Raw genomic sequence first — 24,237 nt, forward strand, 5'->3', positions numbered from 1 at the left:
AATTATTCAGAACTAAAATTCACATTTAAAGATGTAATTATCCTCAATTTGCTGCCTTTCTGTTAATTTTTTCATTCATTTATCAAATGTTATTTTGAGTGAGGATTTGTAAATAAAGTGAGTAATGTCTTGGTTTGCCCAGGACCTTCTGGGATTAACATTTTATGGCTCATATCCCTAGAAACCTCTCAGTTCTACACAAACCAGTATGTCTAGCCACCATGTAACTGGAAATTAAAATTAGTATTTACATAAACGTTACAAGTTACATGTCACAGGTATAATCTTTAAAAATAATAAGAATTGTTCCTAAATTATCCCTTTGATTACAGTAAATTATAATACAGTTAATGTCATGGATGGTTAGCATTTATACTTTTGAACATTTTAGGGAGACAGTGGCACTTGGATAGGAGAGAGAGGAATTCTCCTGGAATGTTTTGTGGAAATAGCTAATCTATATAACTTTGGTTATAGAAAATTCACAGTAACAATAAGTTAGCAGTATCGAGGAAAAATTTAAATAGTTTGGGACTAATCAGACTTGGATGAGACACATCTTTAAACATATATATATATATATATATTTATAGACATAAACTTTGTTTTGTTTAATGGTTTAAATGCCTGCTTTCAATGTTTTTTAATATGCTTATTTATAAACTTGCTCTTTAAAACAATTTAATAGCACCCAGTGCCCCACCTCAAAGTGTAACTGTATCAAAGAATGATGGAAATGGAACTGCAATTCTTGTTAGTTGGCAGCCACCTCCTGAAGATACTCAAAATGGAATGGTCCAAGAGTATAAGGTAAATACATGTCTAGTAAAACAGCAAGCTTGGTTATATTGTTCATGGATATTTGGCGCCATCTGCTGGTGAGCATAGCAACATAAATTATTTTTTTAATACTTGTCCGTTGAGTCAATAATTGTGAAATACATTTTTTTCTTAAGCCATTTGAAAAAAAAATAATTTAAAAGAGAGCATTTATCTGCTCACAGTATATACAGGTGCTCACACAAACAACACATGTAAAGACTAGTCAAAATTTATCCCCCCCCACAAATCCAGCTTAAATGCATTTGCAGAATTAGTTTGCCCCATGGAATTGTATCAGATATGGTTTCTTTCTTTCTTTCAACATATTTGGAATTTTGTAACATTGGAGTTAAGTTTAAAAAATTATTTTAGTGTGCCTGAAAATTTTTTCATAAATTTGTTTTCATCTTTCAGCATCTCTAAACAAAATTTTATGTCTCAGAGGAAATTCAATTTTAAATTTCTATATATGTTTGAATGAAATTTTTTAAACATACAATATATTGAAAGTAATTTAATTCAGTGATTCTAAATAATTATTTTTACCTGTCAAGTTAACCATCTCTAATCATTGAATTTAGAAAGGCTTACCTAGATTATTTTCAAGCAAATATATTAAGCATGCCAACGTAGAATAAAATTAAGTTAGCGACATGATATTTATCCTATTAATGAATAAGCATTATAGCACAGTCTTAATGAGCTATGTTAAATGAGTAAATGATAGATTGAATTACGGAAATCACACAAGAAAGTAAATTTCTCTTGTATTTTTTTAATATGTATGTAAACACATTACATACTAGAAGACGTTTTAACTGCAAGACATATATTTCTATAGACAGTGCTTTATATGTCCATGATACCTCAGTATTTTTCTAGTTACCAGTTAAATTATATTTACTGAATTGTGTCATAAATGTGAAAACTTACCTGTTTCTATTGATATGAAATTGATGGTAAGAAAGTAAATACACGTTTACCTTTTACAGGTAATTGCATGCTAATATCAGAATTACTTATGGAATCATTTTCCAAATATAGGTGTGTGGCCACCATTCTGAAAGATTCTGATTCAGCATCTGTAATAAGGCCCTTGTTTATATACTTTGGTAGATCTTTCCAGGTGATGTTGATATGCATTTTGGGTAAGGCCCAAATAAAGACCATAAATATACTTCTGAGTACCAAAATAATTTGTACGATGACCAAATATACTGAGCTTAATTTTAGGTATAACATTTCATTTTAAAATGACTTTTAAAAACAAACTAAAAACCTCTTTTTGAATTTGTGTATAATTTAAAGGGGTGACATTTTTTTAAAGTATTTAAAATACTGTTATAAATGCACTGTATGTATTTTAGGGTGTTTGAAATTAGATCTTGTACTGTAACTGAGTCATTAATAGGTAAGAATCTCTACACTTTGAACTTTCTCGTGAGTTTCAAGATTATTATTTCAATACTGGGATGCTGTGGTTCAGTCTGGAAAAATAAACTGTTATAGAGATTTTTAAGCATATAGAATAAGGCAATATCTCAGCTCTCAAGCAAAATTGTGTTAATGTAGGCATTTTCCCCTAAGAGTCAAAACTCATTTCTCTCTTAAAGAAATGAGAAAGGGTGAATTTCACTTAACTTCATGGTCAATTTAAAATAATAAAATGCCTTTCACAACCTGATTGACTGGTACAAAATCAGTTTGTGGCTTTGGTTCAGCTGTGTAATGTAATTGGGGGAAAAAAATCACAAAGGACTCTTTATTTCCAAATGATCAGACCCTGGTATAGAGTCTGACCATTTGTTGGTATTATGCATTGAAACTATATTAAAATAATATTAACTTTCAAAGCAAAAAAGATTTTTGCCCATGTGAAAGAGGACACTGACATTCTTAGATTCATTTTAAATCCCATTTCCTATTACAGTTTAAACAATAGGCTACTTGGAAATAATCCCGCATCTTGCTGGAGGACATCATAAAGAATACAGAGCGTGTTTTACTACTGCATGGATCATTTTCTTATAGAAATTGAGTCCAGATACTGTCATGCATCATGTCCAAGATCTATAGCATTGCAAAAGATCACTCTAATAATTCAATAAGCCTTTAAAGAAATTTAAATTAAGGATTATAGCGTAGCTTGGAGATCTTAATTTCCTAAAAATAATTTCCTATCACAAATATCATCAAAGTTAATGAGAGATAAAATAATTTTATTAGAATATTTTTCTTTCAAATCAAATCTGTATTGTTATTAGGATCTTTTATTTTATCAAAAGCTAGTTAATATTTCCATAAATACAAGATCAGAGTGCTGTTTTTCTTTCATGGATAATAGTTCAACATACCCTAGATGGAATAAATCTTAGGATGATCCTTACTCTTTATGTTCAGTTTTATTTATTTTTTAGGTCTTGGTGGTCTGGAACACATATTTCCAGAAAAGACTTCTGTAATAGGTCCTGGCTCCATCTCTTTATTTATTATGAACTTTTTATATTGTATTGGGGTGTAGCCAGTTAACAATGTTGTGATAGTTTCAGGTGAACAGTCAAGGGACTCAGTCACACATACACATGTATCCATTCTCCTCCAACCCCCGCTGCCATCCAGGCTGCCACATGACATTGAGCAGAGTTCCATGTGCTAAACATGTCCTTGTTTTCTTTTTAAAAACCATGCTTATGCCGAGATAGTTTAGATTGCTCAGAAACTCTCTCTCTTTAAATCAACTGCTTCTTGGTTTTGACATAAAAAGTGATGGTGCTGTGACAGCGTCAGGTAGTTTTATCCCTGAGAACTGTTGAAATAAAGTATTAGAAACACAGTTTCCCACTCATTTTTGTTTTGTGATATCTGGTATTATGCCCAGTCCATAGTAGAAATGCAGACACTTAATGATGATAGGTAAGTTACTGTTCTTTATCTGCATGTATACAGGTTTTTGCAAGTTCCTTTTATCTTTTTCTGGCATATAATACCTAGGTGTATTTTTTAAAAAAGCAAATCCTGTTGATAAGCGTTAATAAGAACCAGGGTCTTTGTAGAATCGCCTGGTATAATCTTCTGTAGAAACATTTGTAGAATCACTTGATATAATTCTTTAAGAGTATATAAGAAAGTTCAAAGAGGTTTTTAAAGTACTACTAACACTAGGTTTGACAGGAGGCATCTTCTCAGAACTAGATCTAGGGGAAAATGACTTTTGAAACTTCCTATATTAGGTTCATGATGGATCTGAACTCTGTCTAGGTCTAAAACCACAATACTATGTTGATCTTTATATTAACTTACATAACTGTTGTGCTCTTCTTACAGGTCTGGTGTCTGGGCAATGAAACGCGATACCATATAAACAAGACCGTAGATGGTTCCACCTTTTCTGTGGTCATTCCCTCACTGGTTCCTGGGATCCGATATAGTGTAGAGGTGGCAGCCAGCACGGGGGCCGGGTCAGGGGTGAAGAGTGAGCCACAATTCATCCAGTTAGGTGAGTGCCAGTGCAGATCTGGTTGGAAAGACTTATCACTGTACCCATTATCCTCCTTTTCTTTTTGGTACGTAGGGGAGGCAGCCAATGCAAGTTGCACAGACTATGGAATGTGCCGACAGAATTACAAAAATAAAATTGTTAGCTTTATTTTATCTGTCTATAATATCACAACTAAATTTAAACTTATCCCAACAAATATTTTAAATGGTATTTTGAGCAAAAGGCTGTAAATGTTCCGTGTCATCCTTTTTCTGTCCTATTGAATTTTTTCCCATCTGTCAACAAATACTATTAACTGAGCACCAGTGAGACCTCCTCAACTTTCCTGCTGTCTCCATACTATAGAATCTGTCTGCAATGCAGGAGACCCAGGTTCGGTCCCTGGGTAGGGAAGATTCCCCTGGAGAAGGAAATGACAACCCGCTCCAGTATTCTTGCTTGGAGAATCCCTTGCACAGAGGAGCCTGACAGTCCACGGGGTTGCAAAAGAGTAGGACAGGATTTAGCAACTAAACAACAACAAAGGATACCTCAGCAAACAGGAAAGATGTGGTTTGGGTAAAAAAAAATATATATATTTCTATGTAAAACTTAAACTAAGTATTTGAAGTTTAGAGCAATATGTAATTTATATTTACCATTTTTGTCTATTTAAAATTATATTGCATGTGATACCAAAAGATAGACTGAGATGTTAAAGAGATTTGAAATATGATATATGCTAGTTACTTAAAAAGTTAAAAATATAATGTGCTTCAGAACTGGTTAGAGGAGTAAAACATGTGCAGAACACTTAGTTGCCATACTTCATTATAGAGACATACACATAAAATTCAAATTATCAAATGGTTGCCAGTCAAATCTAAAAGAAACAACAACAACAAAAAAAAACAGCAACAAAATTGTAAATGGAAGGAGGAGAGAAAAGGTGTTAAGAGACGTTAAGAGATGATAGTGAAATTTCATGATACTGAGAAGCATATAGTCAACTTTGTTCCTTCCAGGTCAGAAGTTAAGCATTAGTAGTATTTTATGCTAGTTGCTAAATTATGAAAAAGAATCAGATACATGAGTCTTTTTATATCACAAATAAGTACATAGTATTGTTTCATGTTGGTAATATTGATGACATCTTAGAAATTATCTCAGAACAAAATTAAGAAACATTCTACTTTTAATAAACTTTGTTGGCATACATAAGGAACTTTATATTCAATTTGGAATCTGTTGTTGATGTTCCACTGTTAAGATAATACTAGCTGCTGTTCAGATACACTTGCAGAATTTCTGTAAAGTGACACAGTTCACCTGAAGTCCAGTGATTGTAGATGTGGAGAGTCTCAGGCTGATGTGGCTTCCAAGGTTGATCCTGGGCCAGCAGAAAGGAAGAAAAGAAACACACAGTGTGGGGCAAGGTTTAAATGGTACCATGTCTGGAAATTGTGCATGTCGCTGCTGCACAGAGCTCAGTTTTGTGATTCCAAGCAGATGAATGGGAACACTGCAAAACCAAGTCACTGGCTAGGGAGTTACCCCCTGACAGCTGTATGCTATGAGAGAACCATTCAAGCTTTAGTGGAGAGCTTGTCGCCTCTGCTGCGGACATGGGTCAGAATTTAATTCTGAGAATATCTTTTACCTTTAACACTTTTTTTTTTCAACAGATTATAATATGTGCAACTTTTAAGCAAAAAAAAAAAAGTAGCTTCATGGTTTTATTTCTGGTTCATTTATTCCAAATTTTTAAGCAGTATAGAAAACAATTTTTTTTTAATTGCTTGATCTATTGCAGTGTATGGGAGAAAATGGTCTAAGGTATGGGAGAAAACAGTCTAAACATAGGTCTTTTTACTCAAATAGTTGCCTAGTTTTGTGAAAAGTTAGCATTAACTTACTAAAACTAAAATTAAAAGTTACATGTCAATGACCCTGTACATTGTCATGTCATTTGTCTACTTTTAAAATTATATATGACTTCTAGTTCTGGGTTTTCAAAAATGAATTGGAAAAAAGGACCATGTGTAACTTTATTTACTTAAGATTTAAATCATAGGATTTAAGGATCAAATTAGTTTTCTTGAAATTATAAATGTGTGCCAGTTTTCCATATCTTAATATAGCCTCAGCTGCAGTGAGACAAAGACTGAGATATAGAAGGGCCATTTTAATTCATTAGTCACACTGCACTTTATTCTGTTAAGCCCATCTGGTCGCCTGCATGGAACCCCTCTTAGCTGTCTTCATAAAATCTGAAGCCACCCAACTTAACTTTGCGCAAATAGCCATGAAATCTATAAACCTAGCAGATACAAAGGGTGTATTAGAAATAAAAAGAATAGATCCGCTTGGTGAACTTACAGAGGATGAAGTGCTCTTAGGATAACCATAGATAAAAGAGTCTGGAACATGAAATGAAACTTTCAGTCAAGAAACAGTTGAAGGCAGGTGACAGCAACTGCTTGTGAAAATAGATTTTTCAGCCTTGACCCTCCATGGAATGAAATCTGGAATTCTGTTTAAGAAAAAGGTAAATAAAAAACACACCCATATACAACACGAGTAGCAATTTAGCCCTATATAGAAAAGGCTATTTTCCTACGGTTGTTTCCTTAGCCTTGGAATGCTTTTTATTTTACCTGCCAGTGTCTTATGAGAAAGCAATATTTTTTAATAAGAAAAAAAACTGTATTTTTTTGTATTTGAGAAATATTATTCATAAATAATGAGTTATTCCAATTATTTTTCTGGAAAAAAAAGTTTGGGACTGGAAAAAATATTTCTACTTTAAAGCAGGTGGTTTTAGCAGAACAATTTTAGAGTCAAATGATTTAACAATTGTAAGAAAGCACCAATTCTAATGAAATAGGCAAACGCCTTCCCATTTGACCAGACTTTGTAGGGGAAGAACATTAAGAGTACAGATACACAGATAGTAAGTAATTCTTACAGATAGTAAGAATTCTGCCACTGGGCATCCTCAGCATTGGAGTCACTTAGTGCTCACAAAGTAGGTTATTCCTTGATGGTAGAGGAACAGTTTCCAGACTTCTATAGACTTTGCAGACTGCTCTGTGTGACGTGGTAAAATGGTGGGCTTGAGCAAGGAGTCTCTCAGTAGGTTGAAACATAAGTGTGAACTAAGTAAATTTCAATAGCCATAATTCCATCAGTCTTAAATTCTTGAATCAAAATAGCTGAGAGAAAATAGGAGCCTTTTCCACTATTCATGACACTTGATAATCTTGTCCATATTTAATGTTCTTATAGCTGTCTCTGGCCATGGTTGTTATTTTAAAAGAAAGTTTTCTTTAAGAGTTCCATGGCAGTTCAGTGGTTAGAATTCTGCACTGTCACTGCTGAGGGCCCAGGTTTAAGCCCTGGCTGGGGAACTAAGATCCCACAAGTCACATGGTGTGTGGCCAGAAACATAAAAATAAAAATTCCACTTTTTTTAAAAAGACTTTTTCATAGTTCCTTCAATGATAACATAATCTCAGTTTTTCATTGGTTCTTAATGATCCTGAATTTTTATAGACCCTTCTGAACATAGTTCCAAATAATGTGTTTCTGAGGTAGTTAAGCATCTTAGACTATTCAAGGGTGGAGGAGAGGAGATACATACACACACACACACACACACACACAGTCCATGGGGCCGTAAAAGAGTTGGATACAACTTAGCAACTAAACAAGTCAGTACTCCTTATTTGTATTCTTGGGGTAGAATATTTCACTTTTTAGAAGTGTAATTTGTATTTTATCTCAGTTTGCACTGAAAATCCCATCGGTGAACTGCAGTTTTCTGGAGCAAAATATAGGAATTATGGGCTATTATCTTTGTTTTAAAATATATTCCTTAAAATTGTTGTGTTTGTTTTGAATTCAAATAAATAAAGTGAATATAATCTTGCCCCAAATCCCATGAACTCTTTTAATTGACAATGGTGCACGTTGCAACGAAAAGCAGAAATTATTGTCCAAAAATTAACAACATAATGATGGACACTTTATGTATATAAGCATGTGCTTATTGTCTCACTGTGTTTTAAACCCCAATGAACCCAAAGATGGCTTTTTCAGATTCTCATGGAAACCCCGTGTCACCAGAGGACCAAGTCAGCCTTGCTCAGCAGATCTCAGACGTAGTGAAGCAGCCGGCCTTCATCGCAGGAATCGGGGCTGCCTGTTGGATCATCCTTATGGTTTTTAGCATCTGGCTCTATCGACACCGAAAGAAGAGAAATGGGCTGGCTAGTACTTACGCGGGTATCAGAAAAGGTATTACCTTTCCTAAATTTTTCATGTTTTACATAACTCTTGACTTCAATATATATGACTCTAAGTTGTTCTTGATTATATATATATGTATCCTATATTAATTATTTTAACATATAAAAATTTACAAAACTGCTTTTATTTTATTGCAATATCTAGGTATAAACTCCACTTGGATATCAGTACTACAATAGGACTTATCTGTTTCAAGCTCAATTTCTTTAAAATATGTTTCACCAGGGTAGGTCTTCACTTGGTAGTGATACCATTCCCTTGTTCTCTTAGGGAATTACTTTATTGCTTTATATCCTGGAGGAAAATTTTTAATCTCCATGTCTCAGGAGTTATAAATCCAAGTTTTGGACTGTCATACAACTTTAAAGGGAGCATCATTCCCCTTTGTGAAGTGAAAGAGATTGTTTATAAATAATTGTATTTCTGATTATTTATAAAATAATTGTTTCTTAGTGAATATGGAATGCATGAGTGAATAATGTGTTTCAGTTTGCAGAGAGAGAACACTTAGTACCTTTTTATTGTTATGTTTAAAGTTGCAGAGCTGACTATGTATATACTGTGGATGGACAATGATGATTTTGTTAAAAATGTATCTGCAGTTTAGAAGAGAAAGTTTATTTGGCTAAAATTATTTACAATTTTATGGATGAGTCAAATAAGCTGAGGAATTCACGGATACTTTTTCCACACACATATTCTCAAAGTCTGCAGATTGGTGGTTCATCTTTTTCATTTCCTGATGAGTTTTTTATCACTCTCAGACAGATAATCCTTTTCCCCTTCTCTCCTCAAATATCTTCATCAACTCTGGGCTGTCAACAGGGTGATTATAAGTTTTCAGCCCACAGGCCCACTTTATGTCTTTAGTCCAACTAAATTATTGACAGTGCTCCTTTGGGTCTCAAAATTGTCTCGGATTTTGGATGACAGGGTATACATCCACCCTAGTTATAGGGTCTATAAGTCTAAGACAATACTTTGGCTGCAAAGCAGATTTAAAGAGGATGACTAGTAAATACCCACTCCCACCGTCATCCTCCTTTAAAAAAAATTGTCTACATATTTCCTAAATGAACATTTCCCACGTGGCTTGGCCATGCCATTTCTCTGATCATTGATATGGCAAAGTCAGAATTTGTTAGTGCCAGTTAGACCTTTTCTCAATGAAAAGTCCTACTTACTATCCCTCTGAGCTTGTGAAACAGTCTGAGACAGTAGCCTGAAATATTTGTGCTCTGGGTCACAAGGGGTCTTGGCAAGAAAGAGTCAACAGAAATTCATCACCCACACTGTGGAAACCGATGAACGTGCCTCTGGCCCATGGCTCCACGGCAGTCTCCTTATGTACATACAATTGCCTCAGCATTATCGTCCTTAAATATGTTTTTTTCAGATATGTGTCCTATGTCAATATTAAAACAAAAATGCCAGTATCCCTGCCTGTGAAATGGAAAATGGGGACTGAGAGGTTACTGCGAAGAGACTAGGTGCTCATCACACATTCAAAGAACAGTGCCAGGGCCATGCATTACCTTATAAAACCTTTGCCCCAAAAATAAGGCAGAGAAGGGGTTTGTGGGTGTCTGTGTGTTGTGGAGCAGGGCACAGGCGGGCTGTTGGGAGTTGTGTTCTGAAATCCCATTTGAATGAGGAAAAGTAACTAACATCTAGATGTAGAATCTTTTGAGTTTCTGGGAATTTTATAATTTTTATTACCACGAGTGTGATAGCTGTGCAGTTGTAACAATGGAATGCTCTATTCTTGAAACCTAAATATGTGACATGAAACCTTCTTCCCTTCTGAAATGTTTCTTTTCTCTTACTAATGCACTGTAAGCATGCTTGGAAATGCCTATGCACTCTTGCTGCAAAACCTATTACACTAATATTGTCCTTTTAACTAGCTCGTGTTAAGCAGAAATCATAGAACATAATCACAAATGTAATTGGTGACATTTGATTCTGCTTTCCTCACTTTGCCTTTTTGGCATTTTTTTCATATTTCTGGTTCTATGCAATTTTAAAAAGTGAATTCTGAAATCTTAAATTGACTGTGCCCGAAACAATGCTGGTCATCCTAAGAAAAAAGGAAGTGAAATATTTAAAAGAAATCAATGTGAAAGAGCCTGCTGCCCTATGAAACATCAAGCCAGGGTTTGACTTTGGGTAACAGTGAGCATTTTTAACATTTCCCCCTACCTTTATCTGTAGGTATTGCCTCTGCTTGTACCCTTTGTCCACATAGTGCACCAGCAGCACTGGATAAAATGATGTATTTTATTACTGGAAGCTTTGAGAATTAAGTTGTCCTTTGGTGAACCAGCTGTAAAAATTTCATTTAGATGGACCTCTTTTCATCTCTTCTTCCATTCCTTAAACTGAGGTTAGCAGTTGGCTAGGAGTACTGACAAGGACCTTTCATTTTTGCCCTGTGTCCTTGTGATTGCAAATTAATGTTCAGGCACTCCATTCTTGCTTGAGTACCTTTACTTTCAAATGTATGTCTTTTATATTTTTTATGAGGACGAGTTACTATTGCTCTGAATTTTTGATTGTAGCTAAATTACATTGACTCTTTGAAAAGACCTGACTGAAAGAAAACACAATAGAATTCTTAAGACAGAGACTGCTATGCAGCGAAAGAAGACAGTGTATAAACTGGATCCCCAGCACTGAGAGTTTTTTTTTTTTTTTCCTTCCTAGTATGCTCAGAGATAAAATGGTTTGGTAAGAAGTGACAGTTGTAAAGGATGCTATGGCATTCAAGTCTGCAACCCCAGTGCTCTAACCCTAAAGTAAATTTCCTGTAGACGTTCACATATGAAGTGGAAAACACATTTTTGGCAGCTTTTTGATCCATGATAAGTAATCAGTATTCTAGTTTGTGTGTATTAAGGATTTCTTAAAAGCAAATTTTAGTCTTCAAGGAGTAATGTAGATTCTCTTGCTTTCTTTACCAGGGCAGTGTTTACTTTAAATTAATGTGAAGAGCTTGGGAAAAAAAAGTCAGCCTCCTCCCTCTATGAAATGTCATGGAAATAACTCTGGTGTTATCCAACAGCCAGGAATGGGAGAAGATAGGACAAGTGGGGGAGGCAAGAATGCCACTTTTGAGGTCTGCAGTTCAATTTCAGGCATTATTGATTAGATTAAGATTTATAACTGCAGAGAGTGAAGATTTTCAGAGGAGCATTATTGTTCTATTGTTTAGCTTTTGACGTGCTATTATTTTTAAATGCTCAGCCTACTTCTAGAAAGCTTCTAGGTATAAACTGTAATAGCAGAATTAAAGTTAAAACCCCTATATAGTCTGTCCATTCACAGATTTCTATGATCATAAAAATGTAGCAATACACTCTTTATATTAAGGCGTCAGGCATTGCTTGTCAGCAAAACAGTTCAGTTTTATGGTTTTCTTTGTTCCAGTTCTTTCTTTGCTTGCTTTCTTCCTTCCTTCCCTTTTCTTTCTTCCTTTCTTTCTATCTTCTTCCCTCCCTCCTTTTCTTTCAGTCTTTTTCCTTTCTTCTTCCTTTGGTCTTCTTTCTACTTTTCTTTCTGTCTTTATGTCATTTGCTCTCTCCTTCCCTCTCTCTGTATCACTGTCTCCCTAGGTGATGAATGCTCACGTGCACCTATTATATTCGTTAGTCCACTTTAATAAGCATTTACGTTCAGATTTCTAGATAAGGTTAGGCAAGACCCTGATAATACTTGTTTAAGAACCCATTATCCAGTGTTTGGAAGTGATTAATAATAGAGGATTCCTGTTTGTACCAAAGCCATGAGCCAAGTCTCTATTACTAAAAGCAGGGGTCATCCGCAGGCTAACCCAGCACAGTCCCCACCCCCTCCCATCCTAGAATGTCAGATGCTTCGAAATGGTACCTGCAGAGACCCTCAGATTTGGTTGTATTCACTATCAGAGTGTCAGAACGACTGGCTTAGTTATTTACATTTGTTTTATGTTCAGCTGTCTGCTTGATTTATACTAATGTGATATGTTCCCTTTCTCTCTTCAGCTTAATAACTGGTTTATATTTTGTTTTGATTTTTCAGTCCCGTCTTTTACCTTCACACCAACAGGTATATATTTGCGCTTACCCTCCTCCTTTCCTTTGTTAGTTCGGCATGTGTTGTACTATCGTGTTGCTGGTTTTATTTCATTTTCTGCGGTAAGCTGGGGGGAGAGGACTCACAATGGAAGCAGTGCTTCGTTTACTCATGCCAGGCATGCACTAGAAGTAGAAGTGCTCGGTGTTGCTCGTGATCGCTTCAGAGCAGTTGTTTAGTCATGACTCCACAGTGCAGCTGAGCCTTGTTTGCATGAGTCCGTTAGATAGGCAGACTGTTTCTACCCTCAGCATGATTTAACATGCTAATGATCAATTGATTATTTTAGACATGGCAGTGCATTTTTTTTCCCCCTTAACTTAAGCTTTCTGGATTTCCAACAAAATTTTCTCTCCCAAGCAATTCTCTGTTCATAGAATCAACATTCTTAAAGGTAACCAAAATACACAGCACATTTGAAAGATAAAACTTTTCGTTTTCCCTAAGTCCAAGTCCTAATATTCTGTTCTATTCAGTTTCTTTCAAAGAGGGTCCTCTTCTTTCGCATCACCTTTAGTAAAAATGTACCTGTGGTCCTCCTTTCTCGGTTTTAATCCAGTTATTATAATCACTGGATGCAGTTATCTCTCCTTAACAGACTCCCAGTTTGGAGTTCTTCTAAGTAGCAGAATTTGGCAGCTTTTAGAAACATATTTGTTCTTAGAAAATGTGTCTGTATATACAGAAAAGCTAATATTTTAACCCCTTGACAACTATGTGCAAATCTTTTTTTGTCATGGCTAAATTTTACTTCCATAACTTATTAAGCTGAGAATGCTTTCAGGGCCATTAAAATATATTTTCACTATGTATACATGTCTGATGAAAATATAATGAGAAATATTTTCTCAAACCACAATAAAACATAGGTCGCATTAATTAATAGTCACAACTTGGCATACATCTTTGAGTGTGGAGAGAAAGGTTTATTTTCACATTTATATCCGTCTTACTGGTACTCATATTTCTGGGGAAATGGTCTGGTAGGTTTTTATTTTCTATATGTAAGATTCCACTTATATAAAATCATGAAATTATATGATCTAACAATAAATTCAAGATAGAAATCTGAGAATGTGAATGTACGAATGTGCAATAGTTATTATGTTTAATAAGAGTATACTGAAGTTTGCTTCTCCTTAGTTTTCACACTTGTTAACACATTAAGAAAATAAGAATAACATTTAATTCTATACCATCTTTAAAAAAATACTATTTGAATCAGAAATCTAGTTCCTGTGATGAGTGTTTGCAATGCTTCTAAGTAGAAAGGGAGAAAGCATTCCATTCTAGAAAGATGCTCTTGAATGTCATAGCTTTTGATATATAAATGCAAACATGTCTATTAATTGTTCCTTTTTTTTTTTTTGTAACATTCCAGTAACTTATCAGAGAGGAGGCGAAGCTGTGAGCAGTGGAGGGAGGTAATTATCTTGCTGGTTTTTAGATTCTAAGGGAACTTCCAGATATTTCTTCTTGTCTCCCTCGATGACATCACTTTCTTTGCTTAAAAGGTTTAACTTAAAGGTGAAATGTGTTTAAATTTTTTAGAACTACTCCAAGAACTCCTCCATTTCTCTCTGCTTTAGAACCAAGCATGTTAACACACAAATGCAGTCGATTGGAGCTGGTGCATCTTGGGCAGTGAACACCAGAGGGAGCATTTTAACCAGGAAAGACAGACTTGCTGATTTAGCAAATCATTAAAAAGAGTTAAAGTAATTAAGTGATGGCATTTATGAAGATTAAGAAATAGAGCTAGTTAACAGATACTATCAAAGAAAAAGTGTTCATTTGGAAACCTGCTAAACACAGCGCTGGCTCATAAGTTTTAGGTTATATCTGTTTGTTTGCCCTTGTTATAAATTCAACATAGTTCAGTCTCCATTCACAGGGAGATATGTTGAAATAAAAGGAGAATCTAGGTAGCTTGTTAACACGGAGATTTTTTTTTTTCCCTCTAATTAAAATGCACCTCAATCCTACATTTATGACTTTTTGGTTAATTATTATTCAGTGAACTTTAATATATTCACAGAGAAATCACAAATTGATGTGACAGTCGCCCGAAAGGGGCTGAAAGAAGGTACAAGTTACATGAGCCAAACATCAGAATTTTCTAAGATAATTCTTTCTTTTCAAAAACAGCAACTTCTAGCTTAAGAGGTAAGAAAAAAAATTTTTTTTGACCAAAACCATTTTATAATTCAAATTCAGTTAACTTATTGAGTGCCCTGCTTTGTATAGTTAGATAATGTAGTTGTTCCTGGGAAAGATAAAAATAAAACATTATCCCTGAATCTGAGGAGCATACCATCTGATGATAAAATTACTGAATTTAGTGTATGAGAAAACGTGATAAAAGAAAGAAGAAACAGAAACAAAACTGCTAACCATCTTTAGTAAAATGCTGTACAGATCTGACAGTGAGCACCAATCTCTTCTTTTCTGGGAACTGCTGCTGGCCTCCTGTTTTCATACCTGTGAAACAAAGCCAGCCACTGAAAGACCCCACAGCAAGGGGGAGTCTTCATAGGAATAAATCCACTTGATTCGGGAATTAAACCAGGGCATGTTTTTGCAACCAGGGAAATCCTATCTAAATCATAGCCTAAACATTCATGAAACAGCCTTTGGCATAAGAACATTCTCTCATGGATAAATCTGGAATGCCTGATGGTACCACCACCTCTCTGCACGTATATATTCATGGCTATAGACATCAGCTTTCTCATTAATCAGAGCATAGGAAAATGCTTATTGAGCATCTTCTGTGTGTTCTGCACCAGCCTCTCTGCATGGGCGTGTGCACAGATGTGTTGTGTCTCTCACACACATACACACACATATACATATATGGTATGGTATAAAATATGGTTTTATTTTACACATGTATAAAGTATGGTTCCTGCTCAAAGGGAATTTAGAACCCAAGTAGACCAAATTATCAAGAAGGACATGGTGGCCAGGGACCTCTCATTACCAAATGAGAAGGAGAAAAGAGAGTTTCTTCAGCCAGACTGAACAACTACAAAGTTCCATTTGGAAAGCATCATCATATAGAATTAACCTTTTGAATGTAAAAATAGTATAGCAGCAAAATAGATTTATTTTAAATACCAAATAGAAATAATCTTTTTACCAAATGACAAAAGATGCTAGAATGTTATAGAGGCAACCGTTGAATAAAGATGTTAGAGTCAAGGCTCAAAATGGCAGTTATATACACAATTTTAAATTTATTTTTTCATCAACTCTATTTATTGAAGACCTACAATGTGACAGGCACTATTCTAGTTGCCAAGGCTGCTTCAGTGAGCAAAGTCAATACAAGTTCCTGTCCTTCTGAACCTTACATTTAGTGGGAGAGAGAAAAGATTAATCATAAACATTTTTTAAAAAGTTAGCTGCATAGTAGAAGCAGTTGGGAGTGCTTTGGAAAAATAGAACAGGGTAAGCGGCTCAGGAATGCCACGAGGAAGAGGCCTCACTAGCTATTTGGGAATGTGTGTGTGCGTTGTAAGTGTGTTCCATGATCCAGTTTACTAAGTATTTGTAAGCGTGTGTGTGTGTTCTCTGTGTGTTGCATGTGTGGTCCATGACCCAGTATAGTAAGACAATGAACAGTGAGTTGGACCCCTGTACTCACTTCTCTGATGCTGTCCCTAAACACTGAATTCGCTCAGGCCTCTCAGGTTCTGTGAGCCCTCTGTGGACCTCCCATCACATCTGGTTTATGACACCTGAGCCGCAAGGTCATCATCCTCACTCCTGCCTCTGTTACTGTATTTCCTTAATCCTACCTTTTTCTCCTTTCACTGTCACTGTATTGTTTCAGGTTCAGTCTTCTGAACCTGATCTGTTACAAACATTCCCAGCAATCTCGCCTTCATCTGCCTTCATTAGCACTGTTCCCTGTTAATTCCCCTTGCCCAATGGAGCCGGAATGCAATTTTGAAATACATATTGATCATGGCTCTGAGCCTCTGAAGATCCCATTTTTCAATAGAACCCACCATATTTAAAATAGCAAGTCCAAACTGGGCCATGCACATGAAGCCCACAACCTCCAGGGACTTGCAGCCCCCCCTTCATACTTCTTTGTGCCACATGCTATAAGTCACTCTGTCAACTCATCTAACAGTCACCAATGTTGCATTCTCTGTATGTCCTTATTATATTAGCCTGGAATATGTCCCTCCTCCCCTTGTCAGTCTGCTGAGGTTTGCCTGCTGTGTCCTCCATGAACTCTTTGTTCTATATCAGTACCACAGTTAAGCATCTAATATGTGTGTGTGTGTGTGTGTGTGTGTGTGTGTTAGTTGCTCAGTCGTGTCCAACTCTTTGCGACCCCATGGGCTGTATCCCACCAGGTTTTCTCTGTTCATGGATTTTTCCAGGCAGGAATACTGGAGTGGGTTGCCATTCCCTTCTCCAAGCACCTGATATGAGGTAATACAATTATCTCCTGTTTATATCAGGGGTCAGCAAATTATGGCTCTGGGTCTGAATTTGGTGTGCCACCTGTTTTTGTAAGTAAAGATTTATTAAAATACGGCCAGACTCACTTGTTTACATGTTGTCCAAAACTGCTTTCCCACTACAATAACAGCTGAGTAGTTGAAACAAAAAGTATATGTCTCAAAAAGCCAAGATCTTTACCCTCTGAGCCTTTATAGAAATAGTTTACTAACTCTTGGCTTTAATGATTGTTTCCCACAATAGAATGTGAGATCCTAAGGTTAGAGCCTATGTGATTATGAATTAATAATTGAATACATGAATTTTTGTAATGCAATAAATGTAATTTATTAGATTAGATCCATAAATTCAATATATGTTATTGATCTTTAAAAATATCACCAAAAAGTATCTAAAGAAGAGTGGGATGGCTTACCAAATAAATAAATGTCAGATTTCAGTTCAGTCCTTGATGACTTGAGAGAAAATTTGGGGCCCTGGACATTTTCCTCTGATAAAGGAGAAGATTGAGAAAGAAGGAGAACCAGAGATCTCTCTTGGTTCTCAAAAGTGTGAATTTAGCTGTTCACAGAAAAGTAAAAATGAGGATTATGATTAAGCAAAAAAACCTCTTCTCAACTTGAAAAGGACAAAGGACTTGCAATGTAATCCAGTGAGAATCATGTAAATATTTAGTGACTGTTTCTGTTCATTTGTTTTCCTTTTTTCAAATATCCCAATCTCCAGTTCTGGGGTCTTGGAGGGGCAGTTAGCAAAGCTAGTTAAAATCCAAACCACAGCACAGACCAGGAAAAGGCAGAGAAAGCCTGAAGAAGAGAGTAGGAAAGTCAGGCTAACCAGATCAAGAATGCCAATAGCACATTTCCTGGCCACGGAAGGTGAGGAAGAAACAGAACTCAGGCCTTGCTTCTCTCTAAAGGACTGACCACTTTCAGATCTATCCCTTGATTCTTACTGGGCTTCAAAACTCTTCAGGATGTCAAAAGAAAGAGGAGACAGCCTATAGGCAGCCCTTGTTGCTAGGCCCCTTCACTATTTTCCTCAGCTCCTGGACCCTCTAGTATTTTATTTTGTGGTTTAGGAGTTCAAATAAGTTTGTGTGTGTGTGTGTGTGTGTGTGTGTGTGTGTTTGGAGTGAGTGAGTAGAATGTCTGGAGTAGCAGGAGCAGAGGAATTGAATTTAAGTTCATTTGTCCTCTTTTCTTTTGTGACACAAAACTGTCCCCTTAATATAAAATGGAAGTTAAATACGGTTTTTGCAAGCTCTAGTATCTTCCTTTCTTTAATAATACCTTTTTGAAGACAAGAAAGAGGCAAAGTTCAGATGTATTAACATGAAAATATAACTAACATGAATATATGTGTATAATATGATTGTATTTACATATATATAATATGGTAATGTTATATTATATAATATGTTCAACACATATTAATCACTGTAACCAGCACTGTGTTTTGCTTCTGCTTCATTTCTTACTGTGGGATAGCTAAATCTGTCCCATACAGATTAGATCATCTTCAATGCATAAAGATATCTTATGAGATTTTTAGTTTTTAAGGACCCTAACACCCTTATAGAAATAACTGACTTTGACTGCTTAGAGGACTCTGAAATATACATATGTCATTTTAAGATTCATTATGGGCCAGTAATCATGACTCAACCTTCTTCACTAAATAATTAGCATTCCAAACACAAGTCTGAACCGAATGCCAGGATGTGAATTGTTAATCCCACTTCCTGTTGAAAAACTCGACACATATGAAAAATTCTTTCAGCCTCTGATGATATCAGAACATTTACTTTTAAAAGTGCTTTTCTGAGGGAATCATAGTAGCATAAAAATACCATCTATTCCTTTTGAACCATGTAAGTCAAGCTGTGGAAAATTTCCACTTGACCCGTACTTCAAACATACTCTAATATTTCTAGTGTCAAATATGGAGATTTATTTTTAATAACTTCAAAAGTGATAACAGAGTTGGTTTAGGTTTAAGAGAAAATAAGAGAAGCTAAAGACGACTAGATGCAGACTTTCTGTAACCAACATCAATTCCAAAGGCTCCAAATATCTGTGATACAGCTTGCATTTAAATATTTTAAATTTTAACAGGTCAGCCACATCACTCTTCAAAGTATGTTTTTATCAACAGTTTTAACAGTGAATTTGTCCAGTTTTTACATTATTCTGAAGACTTCAGACATTTCCTCACTCTTCCTTTTATTAGGAATGTTTAAGAAGGCTAGGAGTCGGACATGACTGAGCGACTTATTTTCACTTTTGACTTTCCTGCATTGGAGAAGGAAATGGCAGCCCACTCCAGTGTTCTTGCCTGGAGAATCCCAGGGACGGGGGAGCCTGGGGGGCTGCCGTCTCTGGGGCTGCACAGAGTCCGACACGACCGAGGCGACTTGGCAGCAGCAGCAGCAGCAAGGGTTTTTAGAAATTTAATCACTCTTCAGTACATGTGTTTATAGCTTCCTGGTCTGCAGTATGGATTCTACAGACAACCTCCCAGTATTTGAATCCCAACTCTGTCCCTCACTGACTTTCTATACCCATCAACACATTTCTTAACCTCTCTCAGGCAATTCCATTTCCTAATCTGTAAAATCTGGATAATAGTAACTACTCTGTAGATTATTAGAAGGAGTTAATAATATATATAAAGAAATCAGACAGTGCCTCACACATTATAAACAAAAGGTGAGTATTCATTTTTATTACAGATACGTATATACACATGAATACATATATATGTATACAGTTATATAAATTATAAATCCATATTTTCATTTGAAGTGAATTATTCCTCAAGTAGTCATCATTTGCATTGTAAGTTTCCTTGGTTGACTCTGTATGTCAGAATGGAAACCATGACAGTGACTCTGATGGGCTTCCCAGTGGCACTACGTATAGAAAATCTGCTTGCCTGCGCAGAAGACATAAGAGATGACGGTCCCATCCCTTGGTCGGGGAAGATACCTGGAAGGAGGCCATGGCAACCCACTCCAGTATTCTTGCCTGGGGAATCCCATGGACAGAGGCGCCTGGGCTCCAGTAGGGGTTTCCAAGAGTCAGACACGACTGAGCGTGCACACACACATACATTCCACACACACACAAGTTAAACGTCAGGTTCTTCCCAGCTAAATGAGAAGCATGGTTTTTACATGTTAACAAAGAAAATGAAACCATGAAGGAAATCTTTTCCGAATCTGCAGTGCCGGTCTCTTTATTGTGGATCTGACAGTATATCCGGCATCATCACTCTTTTGCTGAATTATCAGTTGGAGTCAAGGTTGGAAGAGGACCTCAGGACTGCCACTGCTGAACTTACGTCTGTGTCTCTGACACTGGTGGTTCAGGCTTCCCATTAGTAACGGCTGATGTACTTTGCATTCCCAGTACACAGTGAAAGGGGATTAACATCTGTTGTTCCAAAAAAAAAAAAAACATTAACACTCATATTTCTTACAGTGGACATCACTGTTTTACCAGATTTAATTCAGTAGCTTTCTTTTGTTTATATAGGGATTTATGGCATTTTACATTGTCACCATCAGAAATTGTTGACAAGCTTACAGAACTGTGGACTGACACACTGATGAGGCTCTCCACAAAATGTCATAGAGCCCAAGATGCACTCTCTCTGAGACATGGTTTTGGAGAAAAGTATGCAAATGTGCTTACTGTGAAGGTTCCTTTATCTAAGTAAAGAGCTTGTTCCATTTTTTAATGAAATTGTAAGAAGAATTTAATGGGTTTTTTAATGGGTCAAAAACTAAGAAATGCAAACTCTCTTAACTCGAGTATTCTGCAAGCTATTAAAACACTGCAAAATACAAGTATCCACCTTTTTAGAGTCCATGTTTGGTTTTTAGTCTGTGACTGAAGAAGCAGTAAAGCATTAGAAACTACAGTGTTTTAAGTCCCTGCCTGTTTACAGTGTAATGGCTGTATAAACTGAGGTGTGTCTCAGAACATTACATTTTATTTGCCTTGTCTATAAAATAAAAAGAATGATAATATCTTTCAGCATAATTGACCAGATTATTTGTGAGGATAATAAGATGGAGAATGGGTTGGAATTCGGAATAGGCAATGTTATTTGCTACTTATATAACACTTGCTTTTATACATTTTTTTTTTTTCTTTAGGCCAGGACTTCTCAACATCAGTGAACCTGCCACACAGCCATGGCTGGCAGACACATGGCCTAACACTGGCAACAATCACAATGACTGCTCCATCAATTGCTGCACAGCAGGCAATGGGAACAGTGACAGCAACTTGACCACGTATAGTCGCCCAGGTTAGAGGCAGAGATAGCTTGATACACAAGCTTGGTGTTGTTAGGAACAGGCCATGAGGAGATAACTTCCCTTTTCTTCTCCCTAAATTGGAAAGGAAATTTAATCAATATGTTCATGAAATATTAACCACTGTTTAGCAAATTAGCCTGATTCAAGCTATGTTCTCCATCCTTATATCTCCACACTTCACTTTGCACCCAAAAATGTTTCCCAGTATGTGAAGGGAGAATGGAGGATATAAATTCTAGAATAAATAGCAAATAAGGAAAAATGAAATTATGTAGAAGTAGTTATCCTCATAAAAATGTGTATAATTATAATTTTAGTAGATTGTAGTTATTTAGAGTATTTATTTTAAAGATTTTGAGGGCAAAGCAAATCAAAAGACCAACCAACAAATATATAGTCTGAGGAATCCAAATTTTTAATGGCAGTAACGACAACAATAAGAATAATTATATGATGGCAAAAAAATAATTTTAAATTAAAGCTAACTGAAATTCAAAAATGTTATTGTATAATAGTAAATTTTTGTAGGATACAAGAAATATATACCTTTTGCAGCTGTGTATGCTAATACTTGGAGAAGGCAATGGCAACCCACTCCAGTACTCTTGCCTGGAAAATCCCTTGGACAGAGGAGCCTGGTAGGCTGCAGTCCATGGAGTCCCGAAGAGTTGAACACAACTGAGCAACTTCACTTTCACTTTTCACTTTCATGCGTTGGAGAAGGAAATGGCAACCCACTCCAGTGTTCTTGCCTGGAGAATCCCAGGGACGGGGGAGCCTGGTGGGCTGCCGTCTATGGGGTCGCACAGAGTCGGGCACAACTGAAGTGACTTAGTAGTAGTAGTATGCTAATACTAATTGTGTCTTTGGGATTCAGAAATACGTGTGGTGAATTACTTGATAAAATTTCATGCTAAAACATGACAGTAAACTTTGGATGTAGAGTATGCAATATTTAAAAGAATAAACAAAATTATAAGTAATTCTTAAAAAAAACCTTTCAGCATGCATTCACACTATAGAAAATATTAGAAGAGTCATGAAGAATCAAAATATATGACTATAAAAATAACCCATGGAATTAAGAAAAAGGAAAATCAAATATGGCATTTAAGTAAAAATTATGATGTACCATAAAGAACAAATTGTAGTCTCCATTGAATTTGGATATGAAAATGATGCAATCATGTGACCAAGTCCCTATTCTTCAGAGGTCAGTGTTCTAGTTATCTAGGCAGAGAAGTGCTCACATAATTATAAGTAAAAGAAAGATTATGCTGAGGCCAATAAGAGAAGAAAGTGACAACATTTTTGTAAATTAATATGAAGAGCTGAGTTATCCAGCATGGTAGCCTCTGGCTTCAGGTGGCTATTTAAATAAAATATCATTTAAAATCCAGTTCCCCATATTCATTAGCCACATTTTGAGTGCTCAGTAGCCACATGTGGCTATTGTATTAGACAGTACAAAATAGAACATGTTCATCTCAGAAAGTTCTATTGGATAACACTTATATGGAAATACTGGCAAAGAAAAATGAGATTGCCAAAACTATATTGCCATTAAAAATATTTTGATAACTCTTACATGAAGCTTAATACCTAAAAATTAGACATAAAATTACTAAAAGCCAGATTAATTAAATACCTCTGATCCCTGATCCTTTGTTGTTAAAATACAAGGTAATTGAATTCATTAGGGTAGAGAAGTTGCCAATTTTTCTTAAAACTATATTCATTTTTACATCTTCAGTAGTAGCCATATTAATTCATCAATTCTTACGATTTAGTTAAAAACTCATCCTCAAGGTGAACTTGTTAATGTTGCAGCCACTATGCATAAAATAGTGGTATTTTTACTATTATAATATAACTAAATTTTTATTTAAATAATATTTTAGTTTTAAATGATAATTTTAGTTCTTCCTGCTATTTTAATATTTTCAAATGTAGATCTTAAGTATTTCTCTCTATATATATTACTTATTTCACTCTAAAATATTTAAATGAAGGAAAAATTAGAGTGAAATTGAAATATTAGACAGATTATTACAGGTGTTATTTGATTAAATTGCCCTGGGTACTATGATTCATTTGGCCATCATTATTGTCATTTTATGTATCTTGAGGTATCATTATGAAACCATGCAAAATGACTATATAATAGCTTTTCTTGATAATGATTATCTTGCGTGACCAAAGGAAAAAACTAATAAAATTCTCCTGAGTATTGTTTACTATCACTTTACCTCTGTTCCTCATTTTTTTGAATAGAGGTATTTTGTACAATATTGAAATCTCAAGTTATTTGATCTGAGGGCAGAGGTTTTTTTGGGGGAGGGAGAAGGTCTGGACTAAACCTATTAGCCTTGTTCTGTTGCTTTAACAGCTAGCTAGTAACTTCAAATAGTTCAATAATTCCAGATTAGAAAATATAAACTTGGCACATAAAGATATTCATGTATATATTCTCTTAGTGCCTTTCCCATTAATGTGATTGTTAAAGGAAAATTACTTAAATTGAGTTCATTATTTATAAACTACATAACACTAACTGAAGTTCAGAATTATTTAGTCTCCATATAAATTATATGTCCTCTCTTACACCCTGAATTTTTTTTTTTGAAAGAACATTTGATTCTGTTCTTTAGAAAGGACATGAGAATACTTGGTCCTTTTTATTCATCGTATTTAAGCCCAT

At 35.5% G+C, this 24,237-nt stretch overlaps 1 protein-coding gene across 4 annotated transcripts in view; it reads left to right on the forward strand.

Annotated features, from left to right (window-relative positions):
- Window positions 1-24,237, forward strand: part of ROBO1 (roundabout guidance receptor 1) — a 451,347-nt gene that overhangs the window by 386,807 nt on the left and 40,303 nt on the right. For 2 of the 4 annotated variants that reach the window (XM_040227038.1, XM_040227051.1), the window contains exons 16-21: window positions 689-810; window positions 4,147-4,318; window positions 8,402-8,599; window positions 12,671-12,697; window positions 14,106-14,148; window positions 21,372-21,526. In XM_040227038.1, coding sequence (XP_040082972.1) covers window positions 689-810; window positions 4,147-4,318; window positions 8,402-8,599; window positions 12,671-12,697; window positions 14,106-14,148; window positions 21,372-21,526 — 717 coding nt within the window. The remainder of the gene's footprint in view (window positions 1-688; window positions 811-4,146; window positions 4,319-8,401; window positions 8,600-12,670; window positions 12,698-14,105; window positions 14,149-21,371; window positions 21,527-24,237) is intronic. The other 2 variants (XM_040227044.1, XM_040227059.1) reach the window with 1 other exon arrangement.

The sequence above is a fragment of the Oryx dammah genome, unplaced genomic scaffold, assembly GCF_014754425.2.
Source record: "Oryx dammah isolate SB20612 unplaced genomic scaffold, SCBI_Odam_1.1 HiC_scaffold_2, whole genome shotgun sequence".
NCBI lineage: Eukaryota > Metazoa > Chordata > Mammalia > Artiodactyla > Bovidae > Oryx > Oryx dammah.